The 19,488-nt window shown below is 43.5% G+C and overlaps 1 protein-coding gene across 1 annotated transcript; it reads right to left on the reverse strand.

The window, feature by feature from the left end:
* Positions 1-3,256: 3,256 nt before the first annotated feature.
* LOC142444112 (vomeronasal type-2 receptor 116-like) lies at positions 3,257-13,697 on the reverse strand. The gene is made up of 4 exons (XM_075545086.1): positions 13,537-13,697; positions 10,748-11,039; positions 4,593-4,716; positions 3,257-4,170 (listed from the first exon to the last, which is right to left on the reverse strand). Exons 1-4 carry the CDS (start codon positions 13,695-13,697, stop codon positions 3,257-3,259), a joined length of 1,491 nt encoding a protein of 496 aa, XP_075401201.1.
* Between the last annotated feature and the right edge of the window lie 5,791 nt (positions 13,698-19,488).

Consider the following 19,488-nt stretch of genomic DNA (forward strand, 5'->3'; position numbering starts at 1 on the left):
GAGAGATAGGAACTCTTGTCCACTGCTGCTGGACCTGCAGGTTCGTACAACCATTATGTAAATCGATTTGGTGATATCTAAAACAGTTGGAAATTGAGCTACCTTATGATCCAGCAATCCCTCTACTGGGCATATACCCAGACGAGACAAAAGACAAATCACGACCAGACATCTGTGCCCCAATGTTCATAGTGGCACAGTTCACAATTGCAAGAAGTTGGCAGCAGCCCAAATTCCCATCAACAGATGAATGGATTAAAAAACTCTGGCACAAACATACAATGGAGTATTTATGCATCCCTAAAAAACAATGATGAACGCATGAAGCATATCACCTCATGGGAAGACCTGGAGGAAATTATGCTCAGTGAAGTAAGCCAAGCACAAAAGGACAAGTACTACATGAGTCTGCTGAGGTAAGCTAAAAAAAAAAAAATCAAAAGGGGCATAGGGAAGAAGATGCTGTAATCATACATCCCTGGTGTGAGGCCCAGGTAATATGGCAGCAGCCAGACTAAATTTAGGCATACATGTGGTAGCCTGGGGAAGAGGATACTAACACACAGGGGGAGGGTGTTGATTGTGTTTCCACAGGGAGAGAGAGACAAGACTTCAACCCGGAGCTCCAAGAACACAACACACTGACATGACGCAGGGAACCTGAGGGGCCGGCCCCATTACCAACTAAGTGTACAGTACCACCCTCCCCCCAAGAAGAATTCACTTCAGAGGGCAACACGGATGCTATAGCTCAAGAAGGGGGGAAGAGGACTGGTCTGTTCAGAGCACACAGGAGCCAACGAGGGGGGATAGGGGGAAACATAAAAGAGTGATGCACATCCTGGCTCACCAAGCCCTGAGGACAATGCTCCTGCTCAGAAAAGCAATGCACAAAGTTGACCACAGGGCCAGTCCCACCATGGGACTCAGTTTTCCTCATTGACCCATAACACCATTGGGGACAACACTAGAGACACACAGTTGCAATTGTGCCCGCCATGAGCTCATCACACCGAAGTCAGCCTCTGGGAGCATGTAGCAGAGTAGCGGGGGAAGCAAAGCAATGAAATCTCCAGGGATAGAGGTGGTGCCAGGACATGGCACCCCATCAGGCTTGACTGGAAAGCACCCGTCAAGGAAAACAAACAGACCCTAGACTATTCATACGTTTATGTGTGTATGTGTGTGTGTTGTTGTTGTTGTAGCTATTGTTTTACTTTCTGTTGTTGCTTCATGGTACTCAGTTTTGTGATAGTACATAGCATGTCTACCTGGAAGGGATAGGCAGAATAAACAAGCCAGAAGAGAGAACAATTGGATGACAGTTCTGGAGGGACATGGGGGTAGGGGAGGCGGGGGAAAGGAAGAGGGTGTTAACAAGTCCAGGGACAAGGGAATAATAAGGGATCCAAAATCAGTGTCAAGGAGTTTGTGGGAGGTCTGGCAGGACTGGATCAGGGGCAGTGTAACCGAGAGAAATTCCTAAAACCCAAATGAAGGCATACATAATAGTGGGACAAGAGGAAAGTACAAAGAAACAGAGGAAAGAACTAGGAGGCAAAGGGTAGTCATAGAGATTTAAATACAGGCATATAAAGATGTAAATGTATTTATATATGACAAGGGGGAAATAGATCTATGTATATATGTTTATAGGTTAATATTAAGGAAACAGATGGGCAGTGGGCCCCTGCTCAAGTACTTCCTCAACACAAGAACACTTTGTTCTAACATTTCGGCAGTCTGAGATGCTCACCTGCCTGGCACGATCGCTGATGACAATGGGTGCACAAGCAAATGTGGTGAAGAAAACTGATAGTGCCCAGCTACCAAAAATATAACACTTGAAGTCTTAAAGACATGAAGATTAAACAAGCAGCCATCTAGCTGAGAGGCAAAAAACCCACATGGAAGAAGCACACAGGCCTGTCCGGACTTGATTGCTGAAGACAAAGTGGTGCATAAGCAAAAGTTGTGAACAAAGCTGATGGTGCCCAGCTATCAAATGGTATAGCATCAGGGGTCTTAAAGGTTTGAAGACAATCAGGCGGCCATCTAGCTAAGAAACAACAGAGTCCACACGGAAGAAGCGCACCAGCCTACCCCAACGTGAACACTGAAGACAACGCGGGTGCATAGGTAAATGCGGTGAAGAGAGCTGATGGTGCCCAGTTATCAAAATGTATAGAATCTGGGGTCCCATAGGCTGGAAGATAAACAAGGGGCCATCTAACTGAGAAACAACAAAGCCCACATGGAAAATGCACACCAGCCTGTGAGATGAGAAAGGTGTCAAAGGGATCAGGTATCAAAGACCAAATAAATAAATAAATAAACAAACAAATAAATAGATAAATAAATCATAGCATTGTGAATGAGGGGGAGTGCAGAGTGGGGACCTAGGGCCTATCTGGGAGAAATTGGTCATCCCCTTGCAGAAGGGCTGTGGGGAGGTGACGAGCCAGTCAGAGCACAGTGTAGCAACGATGAAACATACAATTTTCCTCTAGTTCTTAAATGCTCCCTCCCCCTCCACTATCATGATCCCAATTCTACTTTATACAACCGGCTGGACCAGAATATGTACACTGGCACAGATAGGAGCTGGAAATACAGGGAATCCAGGACAGATGAACCCCTCAGGATCAGTGGTGAGAGTGGCGATATCAGGAGGGTGGAAAGAGGGTGAGGGAGAAAGGGCGAACAGATGACAAGGTCTACATATAACCTCCTCCCTGGAGGATGGATAGCAGAGAACTAGATGAGAGAGACGTTGGATGGTGTAAGATATGATAAAATAATTATTTATAAATTATCAAGGGTTCAGGGGGAGTGGGGAGGGAGGGGAAAATGAGGAGCTGATACCAAGAGCTCAAGTAGAAAGCAGGTGTTTTAGAATGATGATGGCGATATATGTATGAAGGTGCTGGACACAAATGATGTATGTACGGATTGTAAAAAGAGTTGTATGAACCCCTAATAAAATGATTATTTTTTTAAAAAGTGAGGATGGAAATCCTTCATCTCATGAACTTTGAACTCGTTAACAAGAAGTAGCAGCCTCTAGAAGAGGACTACATGCTCCCTAAAGGAAAAGGTCTGCAACACAGAGGGAGACCCAGAATGAGATGAATCAGTGGCTGCTACAGTCATGAGGATGGTGCAGGACAGAGCAGTGGTCTCTTCCGTTGCACCAACGGTCGCCATGAACAGGAACCACCCACACAGAAACTAAACACAAACACGTAATATTTGGTCACTTTTCCTCAAAGCATGTTTTATTCCTTAACCCTTTGGATGTGTTCCTATCTGGATGTAGGAAGATGACATAGCACTTTGGGGCAAAGATGCAGCCTAGAAGCCCCAGACTGGAGGCTAAGATGGAGAAGATCTCCACAGCCACCATGAGCTTTCCCTGGGTGCTGTGGTAGACAGGGAGGAAGGTCACCCAGACACTGCAGAACACCAGCATGCTGAAGGTCAGGAACTTGGCCTCATTGAAGGTGTCAGGCAGGTTCCTGGCCTGGTAAGCCAAGAAAAATGTCCCCAGGGCCAAGAAACCCAGGAATCCCAGGACACAGTAGAAAGCAGTGACTGACCCCTTGTTGCACACGATGATGATGTTTCTGGGCTCTGAGTGTGTGTCTGTGTCCACAAAAGGGGGAGAGGTTCCCAGCCAGACCCCACAGATAATCAGTTGAATCATGGAGCAGATGGGAACCACAGCATTAGAAGCCCCAGACAGCAGCAACCGCCTCATGGTTCTTCCAGGTGTCAAAGCCTTGAATGCCAGGATCACAGTGATGGTTTTGGCTAAAACAGCGGAAACAGCCACAGTGAACACAACTGCAAAGGTGATTTGCTGGAGGATGCAGGTGGCTGTGTCGGGACGGCCAATGAAGAGTAAGGAGCAGAAGAAGCAGAGGAGGAGGGAGAGGAGCAGGACATAGCTGAGGGCCCGGTTGTTGGCCTTGACCATGGGGGAGTCTCGATGCTTCACAAAGACCCACAAGACCACTGCAGTGATGACAGAGAAGCCCAGAGCTGTACAGGCCAGAGCCATCCCCAAGGGATCGTCATGAGCCAGGAAGACCACCATTTTGGGCAGACAGCGGTTCCTCTCCATGTTGGGATACTGACTGTGAGGACACTCCATACATGTATCACTCTCTGGGGAGAAAAGTGAGATGGAGTTTAAAGAAAGGCAAACTGTGTTTCAAAGCGTTGACTGTGCTGAGTAGAAGGGATTGTGTTTTAAAATTTTCATCTTCACCTTACCTGGCAACTCCCTATTTCTTTGTATAAACCAAATAGCAGCTATCTATGAAGAATGATGTGACATTTTAAAATAGTACTCGTTAGTGGCCTTTGAGTGGACTCCACTCATGGTTCCCCCATGAGGGCAGAACTGTGTTCCAGGTGGTTTTCTGTAACTTTGATCTCATGGACATAGATTGGTGGATCTGTCTTCTGAGCTACCATTTGAGAAAACTCAGGATATACTTTGGTGCTTACCTCTTAGTGCCACCCAGAGACTCCAGGAGGCTGGGTAGAAGTGAGAGAGCTGACTGTTGTATTGTGTCAATTCCTACCTGTTTGATTAGATATTTCTCCCTCTGGACATGAAATGCAATCAAAACAACAAATAGGCTTCCCTTTCTGAGTGACTTTCATGAATCCCGGGTCACAGCTATTGCTACACACAGAGTGAGGAGTCTGTAAGAAGGAAATCAATGATAATAGTTCAGTAGTCTTGTAGGAATCGATCATATTACCTTAGAATGTGATCTTAGTACATAACAAGGTTTTGTTTTTATTCCATGATCCTGACTCATAAAGTCCTGAATCATTCTGAATCACAGTGACACTACTCCTATAACACACAGTAGAACAGCCTCATCAGGATCCACGTCTATTCTTTAAGGAAGCAGATCAACAGGGCTTCCTGTGTTGGAGCCAATGCAGGTTCCCATCACCACCCTTTCAGTTATCATCCAAGATGCTAACTGTTGCATCCCCAGTATTATAATATAGAAAGGCTTATTTTTGAGATACCCTGCAAACTTTGACCCTGCTGAGAGCATACAGTGAGGTCAAGCAAAATCATGATCCATCCTTGGGATGCAAATTAAATAGAATTAAATTAATTTTTCCAAGAAAAACGGAAATGAGGAAACGTAATTTGATTTTTGTATGCATGCTATCATATGTCACGGTCACCAGGATACATTCTGTCCTAGTCAGGTCCATGTACGGCCCTACAACAATGGGCTCAAGCATAGAAACCACTGTGAGGATGCAGCAGGACTGAGAGAGCAGGGTATCCTTCTATTGTACACGTGGTTGCTGTGGGTTGGAACAGAATCAGTGGTACCTGTCAACAACCACAAGACTATGGGAACACAAAGTATTTTTAGTCAACTACTCACTGAAAGGTGGGCTGTCTGAAACCACCTAGAATGCCCCCAGAAAGCAGCAGATCTACTTCTGCAAAGATTAGAGCCAAGGAAACTCTATGGGATTCAGAAGAACAGACACAACTCAGAATTAACTAGACAGGAGTGGGTTTGAGGTTGGTTTGTTTTATAATAGATGTTGGAGACCACGGCTATCAAACAAAAAAACTCAACCAAAAGTGATGAACACACTCTCAACTATCGGAGCTTTAGGTAAATTTGATTTTTAAATCAGTTCCTATTGCTGAATCATTAGTCTCACTGCTTTGGTTTGATATATAAAATGCTTCTACATTATTTTTATTATATATATATATATATACCTCAATTTTATTCTGAAAAGTGGTGGCACACGCACTCAATACTAACAACCACTGATAGCAAACAAGAAAGTTTGCCCACCCGCCTCTGTTAACATCACAGACCAGAAAGCCCAGGGAGCAATTCTACACCGTAACACATGGGGTTGCCTTAACTCAAGTGTTCCCTCCTATCCCTTAGAAAACAGACAAAAATATTAGACCCTATTAATCAAGACAGATTTTGTAATGAGTTTAGTGTTCACAGAATTATTCTCATGTCTTGTTTCTGCTTTGGGATATAAATGAAGAATTCATCCAAACCTCTGTGAATCCGAAAGCCCATTCTATCAGCTCCTCCTGGATCATCAAACTTTTCCCACGTAGACCCTGGGGGGTGAACTCTCCGACTTTCATGGGAAGGGCAAGACTACCAGGAAAATTCAGAAAGTTCATAATGTCATATCGTGACACACAGTTTCTGTTCTCATTCAGGGAGACGTGCTCTCCAGCACTGCTTTCCAGCTGAGCATTTTTTATGAATGGGTGGAGCTAAAGGAGAGAAATCATTAAGAAAGGAGATGAACATGGACATTAGAGTAAAAAAAAAACTCTGGTGTGAACTAAAGATATGTGTAGTTGCTAAGCAGTGACACAGGGTTTCCTCATCCGTGTGTCTATGTCTCTTTCTGAACCAGTGTCATTTCAGGATGATCACCGACTGTTCTGCGTGTTCAAGGAAAAGCATTCTACCCTACCCCAGATAAATAAAAGCTCCAGCCCACAAGAATTAACCAATTATCTTTCACAACAACCCTACGTGTTAAGAGAATTTACCTGCTATATCTTGTTTTCCTGTTATTACTTGCTAGACTATTTGGGTTTTTTTAAAAAAAACATTTTATTAGGGGCTCATACAACTCTTATCACAATCCATACATATACATACATCAATTGTATAAAGCACATCTGTACATTCTTTTCCCTAATCATTTTCAAAGCATTTGCTCTCCACTTAAGCCCTTTGTACCAGGTCCTCTTTTTCCCCTCCCTCCCCGCTCCCACCTCCCTCTATTTGTTTTTTGTTGTTGTTGTTGCTTTCCATCAAGAGGCTGAGTAAGTTGGAATCACCAACATTTAGGCTAGTAGTCCAGATAAAATAAAATGATTTGTGCTACCTGTGCCTCAGGAGTAATTTCTATACTTTCCTAGAAAATTTCACTTCTGATGACTCTATTAGGAATCAAGAGCATCAGCCCCAAGTCATTGGTTTTCTTAGGACTCCTGAAGAGACAAAGATTCCTTGTCCATAAACAGTTGACTGTAGATGCATTGAATCATTTCTGGAGTTTTATTTCCATTGGTCTCTATGTCTATGATGGTCCCTGGGTGCTGTGATGGTTCAGAATCAGGATGCTCTCCACATGGTCGGCAATTCAAAACCACCAGCAGCTCAGAGGGAGAAAGACTGGGCTTTCTACTTCCATAAAGAGTTACAGTTTCATAAACCCACAGAGGGTCAGTTGAGAGAGCACTGGCTCGATGGTAGTGAGTGTGAGATGTACCTATTATCATATTTGTTGGCTTCCATCCCACTCTCCTCTATGTGGATTGTTGTATGAGCAGGCTTTCTCCCACCCACCAGAAAAGAAACTCACTGCCAGCCAGTGATTCAAGTGCATTCTCAGAAAATTCAGTGTTGTCAAGTTGAATCTGACTCACAGTGACTTTAGAGATCAGCGTAGAATTGCCCCTATGAATTTTTCAGGCTATAACTCATTACAGAAGTCTAAAGCTCATCTTTCTCCACCAGAGAACCGAGTGGTTTCTATTGCTGACCTTGTAGTTAGCAGCGAAACACATGACCCACTATGCTGCAGAGTTCCTGTTCAGATTCATGGCGATCCTCTATAGGGTTCCTGAGGTTGTAAATCTGTAGAAGAATATATACTTTTGCATTCCTTCTATGCAGGGACTGGTGGATTTGAACGACCCATGCTTTAATTTCCAGACCTCTTTAGCATGATTTGAAATTAGGAAATATTAATCATCCCTTAATCTTGAAGACTACATTAGATTACCAAAATCAAATTCACTGCCATCATGTCAATGCTAAATCATAACAACTGTACTTTTTACAGGAGAGCAAGCTCAGTCTTTATCCTCCTGGTGGTTTCAAATTGCTGACCATGTGGTTCTCAGCCCAACGGTAACCACTATGCCACCAAGGTCGAATGATAAAATTTTAACTCAATAAATTAAATCTCAGATCCTAACAAGCCCTTACTATGAATCACTCACAAAGGACGTTGTACCTGCCAAGGGAGAAGCACAGGGTATTCTGCGTCCTTCTGATGCCTAGTTTCCTCACCCATTAAAATCCTGTCATGGAGAGCATGGGCCACCAGGTGGACAGCATTATAGAGATCATTGGTGGATTTCAGTACGGGTGTCTCTAAATCTTCCTCAGTCACTGACTCGTAAGAGGCATTGGGTGGGCACTCATAAATTTCCCCACAGACAGTTCCTGCAAGTGAGCAATTAAAAGCGAAGAGCCAGTATTTGGTAAGCAAAAAGTCTTCTGGGTACTTGGAAGGATTCACTGTCCTGAGAAAGTGTTGGAAACCAGGCATCTCAGAGTTCTGGTTTGCAAAGTAAAGAGTTCCGTGGAAAATATCTAATAAATATGGAGGTGAGAACAAAGTAAAATCCCACTGGGATGTAATGATCCATATCTTGTGTGTTATGAAATTATAGTCATCTATAGTGTTCATTGTTTGTAATGTACTGATCTCACCATAAATGATGAATGCATTTGCAAGTGAGTCCATGACTCTGTGAAGGTAGGCCACATCTCTTGGGCTGTATATTATCTTGGTCACAGGAATTTTTTCTACGAGTGCCACACAGACACCTCTGATGACCATCTCTTTTCGAAGGTACCAAATGAACTGTTCACCTTTCATGTTATCTGGCACTAAGATACCAACCCATGTCCATCCAAAATGGATCAATAAGGAGACCAGGCCCGAGGCTAGACATCTGTGATTGAGGGAAATTTGATAAAGAGAGGAAAACTGGTCCTTAGTTTTCAACAAAGGATCAAAAGTGCCGTAGGATATCTGAATCAAAAGAGAGAAATAGTCCATGTGAGTTCTCAGAAGCAAAGTCATAAAAGGAACTGTAGTTAAACACAATGCTGACTCATAGTGATTCACGTGCACAAAGCAGAGCTGCGCTCCACTGGCTTTTCATCACTGTGACCATTGGAAGCAGAGTGTCAGGGACTCCATAGGTGGTATGTGAGTGGGGAAGTTAATTCCGACTCAGAGTAACACAGAGCAGGACGGACCCTCAGGGTTTTCTAGGCTGGATCTTTGTGAGAACAGATGGCAACGTCTCTCTCCCATGGAGCAGCGAGTGAGTTGAAACTGCTGACCTTTCAGTTAGCAGCTTAGCCCTTAGCAGTTGCATGAACAGGGCTCCTTTAGCCAACCTTAGATTGCTGAGATTGTTAAAGGTTATTGTGCTAACCTGGCTGATAAGCAAATGTGAGGTTAATTGAAGGGCAGAGAAATAAATGGCTCGGTGAGCCTTGCCTTTTTAGTTCTCAGGTCTCTTGCTTTGTGATGGTCAGACCAGGGTGCAGCTGCCTTAGCTAGTTCCCTCCTTCAGCTGGCATGGCTCACTTTCTGCAAGACATCCCTGCAGAGAAGTCGCATGGACCTAACCTGATGCAGCCCTGGATGCTGGAGCAGCTGTGTGGAGACCCCTGCCAGCGCTGAGATGCTTACACATTCATTGATCTGGCTTTCCTCCTGCAGTCAGCATCATTGTGTGTATTTTGTGAGATGGAGGAGGACTTAGTGGATTGATGTTGGACATATGGGCTAATGTTGGACTTGCGGGCTTGGGCAGCACTGGGTGGGATGTTTACTTGATGTGCACTTACCCTTTATATAAAACTCTCTCTTATACATGAGTTTCTGTGGATTTGTTTCTCTAAAGTACCCAGACTCACACAATTGCTGAATGGAACCCTTTGTGTATGAAAGAATATTTAGAATTAGATTTATGGGTTTAAATTCTGACTCTCTTGTGTGAAGCTGAATGACCTCAGACAGGTTCAATAACTACTGTGTATCATAGTTGCACATTTATAATAGCCAACCTAATCCTCATACCTTATCATTTCCTTATTCCTGGGACTGAGTGTGTTAGTATATGAAAATAATTTTAAAGTGTGCTAAGGCTAACATTGTATTCTTTCATAATATGTGTGGATGCCCTGACACTTTCACCTTTTAGAAACGTTCTTGAAATCAGGCTGTCTGTTATGTTGATTAGCCCAAATCTACAGGCTTTGTCCTAAGCCTGTCACTTCTCAGTGTTGTAAAGCCCAGCGTAGACACAGATGCACAAACACAAATGATCCCATGTGAGGATAGCCAAGGAATCAAGGAACAAACACTGAAGAGAGACAAGGATCACCCCCCAGAGAGACAGAGCGAGAACCTCACTCTAGATTCAGGGACCTCAATTCAGATTCGAGCCTCTAGTGTGAGAAATAAATATCTAAGTTTTAAAACCATATCTTTGTGGTATTTGTTACCACAACACTAAGTAACTAAGTCAATGCCCATACACCACAGCATATGGTTAGATATAACTATTTTAAGTGGAAGATGAAATAAATAACTGAATGGAGAAATCATGGAATTAATTCTTCCATTAGTGTATTTATGCCACTTGGCCTATTCCAGATAGCTAGTTTGCAGGTCTGAGCAACAGAATTTCTAGAAGTCACTTTAGCTTGGTCCAGAAGCAGCAGCAGTCTCTGGCACATTTGTTCCTGTCCCAGTTTTCAACCCCGAATAATTATTCCAACTCATTTAGAAGCAACAGGCAGTACCTATGTCCCTCTTCTCTTCTGCTTAAGTGGCAGGAGAACCAAACTGAGGAAGGAAAGGTCCACTCCCCCAGGGCCCTTACCTGTGGGGTCCTGTAGAGGTCCAGCAGTGCTCCAGCTTGCTCCAAGAACTCAGAGGGGATTCCTGCAATGACCGCCATGTTCTTGGTGTGTGACTGGCAGGTGTAATTAGGGATGGGGGGCTCCTTATCTGACAGCCATCCGAGCACGCTCTCCAGGGTTCTGACAACACTAGGAAAGGCATTGTAGAGCCTGACGCCCAGGGATATGTTGGGGAGCACGAGGGGATTCCTGTTAATCTCCTCAACGGCAAAACGAAATATCAGAGCATAACCATAATTTTGGAAGTTGAACCTGGACAAGGCCAAAAAATAAATGCACTTTAGATATAAAAGCTATGCACTTCAAATCTTAAACAGGCTTATATTTATTATGCTACACAGATATTTTCCTTTTTTTCAAAGTGAAGGTTTGTAGCAAGTCTGCATTGATCAGGTCCAACAACAAGGTTTTCCAAGAGTGTGTGCTCCCTGCGTGCCTTGTGCCACATTGTTGTAAGTCTCACCACAGTCTAACCTGTTCCTAGTGGCAGCTCATTCTCAGTAAGTTACAGTCTGTTGTCAACACAAAATTGGTTATGCACTAGGAAGCAAAAAGGAAAAAAAATTAGTGTGACTCTGTATTGAGGTGTTTTGATTCAGAATCTGCAATATCTACTAGGTGTGATTGTCCCAAGCAAGTGGACATATTGAGAGATTTTCACTGAGATGTTAGTGTACAGAAAATGTTGTGTTTCTAGCTTTGGGAACCTGGCTTATGTGCAGGCTGTTCCTAAAGCACCGGCAGGTTCAGACCTAAAATCCCAGCCTGGGAGCAGACAGAAAGATTTCCTAAGATGAGTTAATATTAAAAACATATGAGTTCACTGGGGAGAAGGGATGACAAAGGAATTCTTTCACTTGTATTTGTGTTTACATGTCAAAGGCTGATTTTTGGAATTGACCCAACAAGCAGTGGGTTAGGAACCTGGAAAGTAAAGAACTCAATGAAGCAAAGGTTTGTGATCCACACGATGCAGCCTGGCAGGCAGGGCAGGGAAGCCAATAGAAAAAGCTTGGAGGAAGAACAGCTTCAGGATGCCATGGAATCATCAGAATTTCCTTGGTGAAGATTTCCACCGTCAGACAGCATTGGAACCAGCTCTACATGAACAACGCCTTGATTCTGATGATCTCCTTCCCCTTGTACAAACACTGTGTGTGCTTCAGAATGTTCCACCACTCTTGACTTCATCTCAGTGCCCCTAAGCTTCTGAACTTACCGATCAAATCCCCATTATCATCTGATTTCACATATATACTTCTTTACAAGAGCATTTTGCTAAAGGCATACGTTCTTTAATTATAAAGATTAACCATGTCTTTTTCTTTAATTACATTCAACGATTATTCAGAGGATAGTTTTGGTTTAAGATTTAAAATTAAAGATTATCTCAAGGCAATAGTTTGAAGGGTTTACCCCATCTCATGGCTCCAGAGAGCATCCTCAGAATTTTTTAAAAACAGACTTCTGACACAGTGTGCTTCATAATCTTAATGGACAGATAACCAGAAGCAGAGAAATTTACCAGAAGGCATAGCATAGCTCTAGGCAGTGCTGATGACACAGTAAGCAAGAAAGCAGTTCACGTGTTTTCACCACAGCAAAGATTCTGCTTCTACATTTAGCTGGCATCGGTTTTCTTCCCGATCCCACAGAATCCTCCTACAGATTCAAAGTCTCTTTAAATTTACATCCCTGAGAGGGACACGTTGCCCAGTAAGCAGGGAAACACAGGCTTCCATTTGTTTCCTTCCTGATCTACGGTGCACGCTGACACTTCATTCTTCATATGCGGGGAAACTTGTGTGAATTAGTTCACTACAGATCAGTAAGGAAGCATCAGGAAGCTTGTCCGGGGCTCTGTCCCTGGCCGTGTGGAGAAAAGCAGTCTGAAACACACAGAGAAACTGGCCAACTAGTGCTCTCCATCCCCTGTCCTTTGACTCTTTCTGACAGCTCTATAGAGGACATGAAGACCTTGCTGCTGAGACAGACACAGAGATCTCCTGGAGAGGGCACCTTGATGGCTTCCCCCAATTTGAAATCTGTATTTTAATGACTTTCTTTAGGACTGAACTCCAGCCCAGATTAAAAAATTTTTAAACCCAGAGTATAACACCTCCTAAATCCCAAATCAGGAATAGGACAGGATATATGGATTACTGTTGTGGGGATGTTAGGCCTTGATTGACATTGACATTTGCGTTTGATGGCTAAGCAGAGTGTGAGGCATAAATCTACGAGGCAGAGCCATGGAAGGAAAGCCTGGGGATGGGCTTCTGTGGAAAATACCACCAAGGAGTGGGTTCTACCCTGCAGCGCTCAGGCTTGCAGAAGTAAGACCTGTTTCCACAGCAGCAAGTTTGGGTTTTGAACAGGGAGGGTCATGGTTTCTACTCTGAAGAAAAATATTCCAGAAAGGAAAATGGGGCAAAAAGATTCAAAATGGTGACTAGAGTAAAGAGAGAACAACGGGATTGGTGCAGTGGGGCATTAATGACAATGAGGGCCATCCTCCAGGAGACAGGGAGAGACAATGGCTGCAGCAAAGGGCAGAAACCTGCCCAGACCAAGAATGAGGTGCAGGTCCCCCCGCATTTCATTCCGCTGCTCATGAGGTCACCTGAAGCCAAAGCCGACTCAAAGTCATCCAAGCAAGGAAAGGGAAGAACTTATGAATGAAAGTCTCAGGAGAATCTCTATGCAGCTTTCACGTTCCCCATTCACACGCAGACTCACAGAGACTTACATGTGAAATATCCCATTTTGTCTTGGACTAGTCACAAAAAATTTCCACTGTGCTTCTGAGTTGTCTGCCAGCTTGTAGAGAGGGAAAAAGCCCCCGAGCACCAGATCTCCATCTCTGTAGACACTGGGCTGTACGTAGTCAAAGCAGTCCTTAAAGCTCATGCTGGGTTCCTGAGGAGGAAGCTGGCAGAGCAGAAGCAGAAAGAGCAGAAAGAGCATCCCATCCACAACTCACCAGCCTGAGGCAGAGCCCTGAGTCCCTGGTGAACGGGGAGAAGAACTGGAGACTGAACAAGTCCGCTTTCTACAGGGAAAAGCCGTAGCTGCGCAGGACACTGATGAGATTGCTCTCTCCCTCAGCCATGGAGACAAGACTGGCAGTTGCTCAGCAGGAGGGCAGTGCTGGACGCAAAGAACTCCAGATATATATTCGTCTGCCCTCAGTGCCACTGTGACCCCAGGTGCTGTGTCCTGCTCTTCTCTCATCCCTCTGGCCAGTCCCAAATGGCCACTTCTCAGGGAAACAACACCTGGGCCCCATCTTGCCCCGGGGCTCCACATCTGAGACCTGGCCATTCTGTAAAAACACGGTTGAAAAATAAGTTCGCAACAATTCAGGTTAATTAGACAAACATGTTGCCTTGAGCTTGGTGCTCTCTGAAGAATCTCTGTGGAATCAAACTCAGAAGAACAGCTTTGGGGATTTATTGACAGGAAACTTGAGGGACAGTGCGTTCATGTGAATGGGGAGGATCATATCGGGAAATGGTTTAGGACGGTCTCTTAACTCAAGTTGTATAATCCATTACAGTCACTGACTTGTGTGCAGAGAAGCTGTTGAATTCATGTGTTTCCCTCGTTGTGTTCTCAACAACCACAAATAAAATAATGTTACAGAAGAAAGACATATTTGGGGACCTTGTTCCACTAATGACTCCAGGAATCCCATCAGGCTTGATGGAGAGCAAGTGTCTAGGAAGCACCTCATGCAGGTGGTGGGTTCATCCATCCTGGTTGCAATGGCGTTTCTTGCAAGGAGTTTAGCACTGTGGTATCACAAGGAACAGGGTCCTGCAGCAGCCAAGGAAGTAGCTGGTGATGGCTTGAGTGGCCCACAAGAGCATTATTGACCCTTTTGAGCCCTGCCCTCAGATCTATTGATCATTGTCTGAAGGACTGACTTTGTGATCAACACAGGAAATGAACATTCATTATTTCACTTACTATCACTTTGACAAGTGACAAAATATAATCATCTACATACAAATGGGTTTACCTCTAGTGCATCTTCTTTGGAGTCTCTAGGTGGTACAAATGGTTAAGTGCTCAGCCACAAATCAGAAGGGTGGCAGTTCAAGTACACTCAGGTGCCTCCAAAGAAATGCCTGGTTAAAGCTCTTTCTAAAAAATCTCTGCCACTGAGAAGCCTATAAGGCACAAGCATTCGGTACATATGGTGTCAGATGATTTTGAACAAGAAGAAAACAAAGTCGTCTTCAGTAGCCAAAATTCAGAGAGTAACCATCGGAAGCAACCACTCCCCATCCGACACTGAAAGCTAATCAGACTCTGAGCATTAACACTTAACCAGCCATAGCTCCACTGAGGCAACATGATGAGGGGTCAGGAAACCCTCCATCCCACCTGCACTCTCCCAGTTGCTCTCAGGGTTCAGCTACACCTGTGAATTCTAGCCTCCCACAGATCCTTGCCCCAGCGCTTCAGGTCTGGGGGACAAGGACTCAGTCAACACCCTACACAATCCCTGTTTCCTGTAGGTGCCCTGTGCTGGCTGCCATTGACTCGGAGCCTTCCGTGGTCAGTGGTGGGAGTTAAAATTGCAGATTGACTCACTAGGTGGTCAGAGCCACCCTAGTCCTGAAGGAAGGGGTCCTGGTGCGTTGGCATCTAAGAACCCAGCTGCTGACTCAAAGCTTGGTGATTGAAAACCACCCACTGCTCCTCAGGGAAAGATGCGGCTTCTACTTCTATTAAGATTAAAGCCTAGGAAGCCCTAAGTGTCAGTTCTAATATGTCCTATAGGATTTCTCTGAATGACACATTTTAATTTGAGAGGCAAGGATCTGCAGTTGTAAGAAATGCTGGGCCGGGCGGAGAGGGGAGGAGGAGCCATGTTGCATGTGTGCAATGCTGAGCCCCACGGCATAGGGGAATGTTCAAACAAACAGTCATCTAAGTGAGGCATCAACTAAGTCCATATGAAGATGACAAGAACAAAAGCCAAATATGATGGAGGGAAAAATAGCACAGCGGAAACTGTGAACACTTAATTTGTAGAAGGCTATGGAACACAGTGGGAGCACAAATCCATCATCAGACTCTCTAGTCAGATGAAGCCTCCGGCAAGCCTCAGGCAAGGGACTTGCACAGCTTTACCGTAGACAGAGACGGTTGTACCCTTGATTATGGTGGATTACACCAGGGTATAACATGATACTTGGTTGGTTGATCTGCCTTTGACCCAACCTGAATTTGATCTACCTTTTTCCATGATAGAAATTTCTTCTCTAGCTCTTTAAATATTGTTGGTGGTCTCTTCCTTCTTACTCCTTATTTCATTTTTATCTGTGATGCGCAGACATTGTGGTTCCCCAGAGACAAGAACTGATGCCATGATTTATCATGGGTGACTGTCGTGTGAGGAGGGTTTGGGAATATGAGGAACAAATATTGAACACAGGAGGGGTGAGGGTTCATTAGACTTGACTGGTGATGGATAAACAACTCTTTTCCAAGTTGATTTAACTATGGAAGGGTATGTCATGCAAACATTCTATCAAGAAAATATCTTAAAAAAAAGAAAAGACACCAAACTTATCCTCTGTTACTGTTGGTGAAGGAGGAAGAGTTTTTGCTTGGGGGGCATTGAGTTTAGGTTAATGGTCATGGGATCATTTGAAAAAGGATGTCAATAATGGTCAAACAACACAAAGAATACCATCAATGGCATTGAATTATTCATATAGAAAATATTGAATTGGAGAATGTGATCATGTATATATTTGGCCACAATTAAAAATTACAACTACATGAATAACAAAGAATACAAGGAAGAAGAACATGTTTTGAAATTGATTATGGTAATGATTTTACAACTCTTCTAGATATGATGGAATCAGTGAATCGTATGATGTGTGATTAAGTACTAATAAGTTTGCTATAAAATACTATGTTTCAGTCAAGGAAACACTATGGAGCCCCATAGAATTGACATAAATCAAAATTGTCTTGACTGCAATGGATTTGGAGTTTGGTGTGGTCCTGATGGGATTTGGATGTGGTGCATGCCAAGCAAGAAACCTTCAATCCCATGCAATGAATACCCTCTCAACATATATGAGCTATAACTAAACTGAATTTTAAAATCAGTTCATTCTACTGAATCTTTACTGTGTTGGTGTGATATGCAATTAGGGGATATGCCCACGAGTAGAAATGTTTCAAGTTGATTCTCAAGAGTGGTGACCCCATGCATTCACTTATTTTCATAACAGTCCTAACACAGTTGCTGGCCCCAGAAAAGAAATTCTGACCGCCTGCTACGTTAGGGAATACAGTCAATAAAATCTATGGATCAATTCTACTCTGTAACACATAGAGACACCTTATTAAAAGTGTCCCCAAACATGACTTGGACAATAGATAAGCAAACTTAGAATAGATTAATCAGTACAGATTCTGTAATGGTTTCAGTGGCTACACTATTATTCTCATATTTTGTCTCTGCTTTGGGCTATATGAATAATGTCTCCTACCCTTTGAAACCAAAAGCCCATTCTATCAGGTCCTCCTGGATCATCAAACCTTGACCACAAAGACTCTGAGGGATGAGCTCTCCAACTTTCATGTGAAGGTCAAGAAACACAGGACATTGCAGACAGTTCAGAATCTCAAAGCGTGGCACACTCCGTCTGTTCTCATTGAGGGAGACAAGTTCTCGAGCTGCAGGTTTTCTAAGAATGGGTGGCGATAAAGGAGAGACATCATTAGGAAAGGAGATGAGGATGAACATTAGAGACAGAAAAATCAGGTGTGAACTAAAGCTATGTGTAGGGTCAAGCAGTTACACAGGCTTTCCACGTCTCTGTGTGTATGTCCCTCTCTGAACAGGTGTCATTTCGGGATGTTCACTGTTCTGCGTGTTCAAGGAAAGAGTACTCCACCCTGTCCCAGGTAAACCCAAACTGGAGCCCATAATCATGAAGCCATTCTGATTCACGACAACACGGTGTATTACAGGGTTGAACTGATCCATAGGGTTTTCCTGGTTGTTTTGACCAGAGCCTTTGTTTGTTTGCTTTTCTATAATGTTGCTGGTTACTATTGAACCACCAACATTTAGGTTAGTGTTTTAGGACAAATCAGACTTGTGCCACTCCTTCCCAGGAGTAGTTCCTAAACTTTCCAGAATATTTCCCTTCCAATAAGTATATTAGGGATTAAGAACTTTAACTCCAGCCCTTGGTTGTCTTTCTTTATTTTTTTCTTTAATCGTTTTATTGGGGGATCTTACAGCTCTTATCACAATCTATACATCCATCCATTGTGTCAAGCACATTTGTATATACGTTGCCATCATCATTTTCAAAACATTTTTTTCTACTTGAGCCCTTGATATCAGATCCTCATTTCCCCCCTCTCCCACACTCCCTCAGAACTCTTGATATTATATAAATATTTTTTTAATGTCTTATGCAACCCACTGTCTCCCTTCACCACTTTTCTGTTTTCAGTGCCCCTAGGAAGGGGTTATATGTAGATCATTGTGATCGGCTCCTCCTTTCTCCCCCAAACTTCCCCTAACCCTCCTCGTATAGCTACTCCCATTATTGGCCCTGAAGGGTTTTATCTGTCCTGGATTCCCTGTGTGTGAGCTCTTTTTTGTACCTGTGAACATTCTCTGGTATAACCAAATTAGAAAGATAGACTTGAGGGCATGAGAGTTGGGGTGGGAGGGAAGCATTAAAGAACTAGAGGAAATTTATATGTTTCATCCATACTATTGTGAAAACTAACTGCCTTATCTCTTCCTTGTGTCCCTTCTATAAGGGGGTGTCCAAGTGTCCACAGATGGCCTTTGAGTCTCCACTTCATGCTCCCCTCATGCACATTGATATGATATTTTGTTCTGGGTCTTTGATGCCTGATACCTGATCCTATTGACACCCACGATGACACGGGCTGGTGTGCTTCTTCCATGTCGGTTTTGTTGCTTCTCAGCTTGTTTATCGTCAAGCCTTTAAGACCCCAGACACTATATCTTTTGATAGCTGGCCAACATCAGCTTTCTTCGCATTTGCTTATGCACCCATTTTGTCCTCAGTGATCATCTCAGGAAGGTGAGCATCTCAGAATGCCAAATTATTAGAACAAAGTGTTTTTGCGTTGAGGGAATACTTGAAGAGAGGCCCAATGTCCATCCACTATGTTAATAATTAGCATATAAATATATGTATGTAGATCTATTTTCCCATTGCTTTAAAAATCTTTTTTATTGGGGGCTTTTACAGTTCTTTTCACAATCCATACATACAACCATTGTGTCAAGCACATTTGTACATTTGTTGCCATCATCATTCTCAGAATATTTGCTTTCTACTTGAGCCCTTAATATCAGTTCTTCATTTTACCCACTCCCACTGCGATCTCCCATGCCTCATGAACCCTTAATAATTTATAATTATTATTATTTTGTCATGTCTTACACTGTCTGATGTCTCCCCTCACCAACTTTTATGTTGTCCATCTCCTAGGGAGGAGGTTATATGTAGATTCTAGTAATCGGTTCCCCCTTTCTACCCTACCTCCCCTCCACCCTCCTGGTATTGCCACTCTCACCATTGGTCCTGAAGGGGTCATCTGTCCTGGATTCCCTGTGTTTCCACTTCCTGTCTGCATCAATGTACATCCTCTAATCTAGCCAGATTTGTAA

The sequence above is a fragment of the Tenrec ecaudatus genome, chromosome 1 (genome assembly GCF_050624435.1).
Source record: "Tenrec ecaudatus isolate mTenEca1 chromosome 1, mTenEca1.hap1, whole genome shotgun sequence".
Taxonomy (NCBI): domain Eukaryota; kingdom Metazoa; phylum Chordata; class Mammalia; order Afrosoricida; family Tenrecidae; genus Tenrec; species Tenrec ecaudatus.

Bases quoted from the DNA above. Each gene is read 5' to 3' on its own strand.
- LOC142444112 (XM_075545086.1), bottom strand. From the start codon at position 13,697: ATGAGCTTTAAGGACTGCTTTGACTACGTACAGCCCAGTGTCTACAGA. The intron at 11,040-13,536 runs GTAAGTCTCTGT...GGCCTTGTCCAG, and splicing joins CAAAATGGGATATTTCACAT to GTTCAACTTCCAAAATTATG. The intron at 4,717-10,747 runs GTAAGGGCCCTG...TCCTTCTTACAG, and splicing joins ACCTCTACAGGACCCCACAG to ACTCCTCACTCTGTGTGTAG.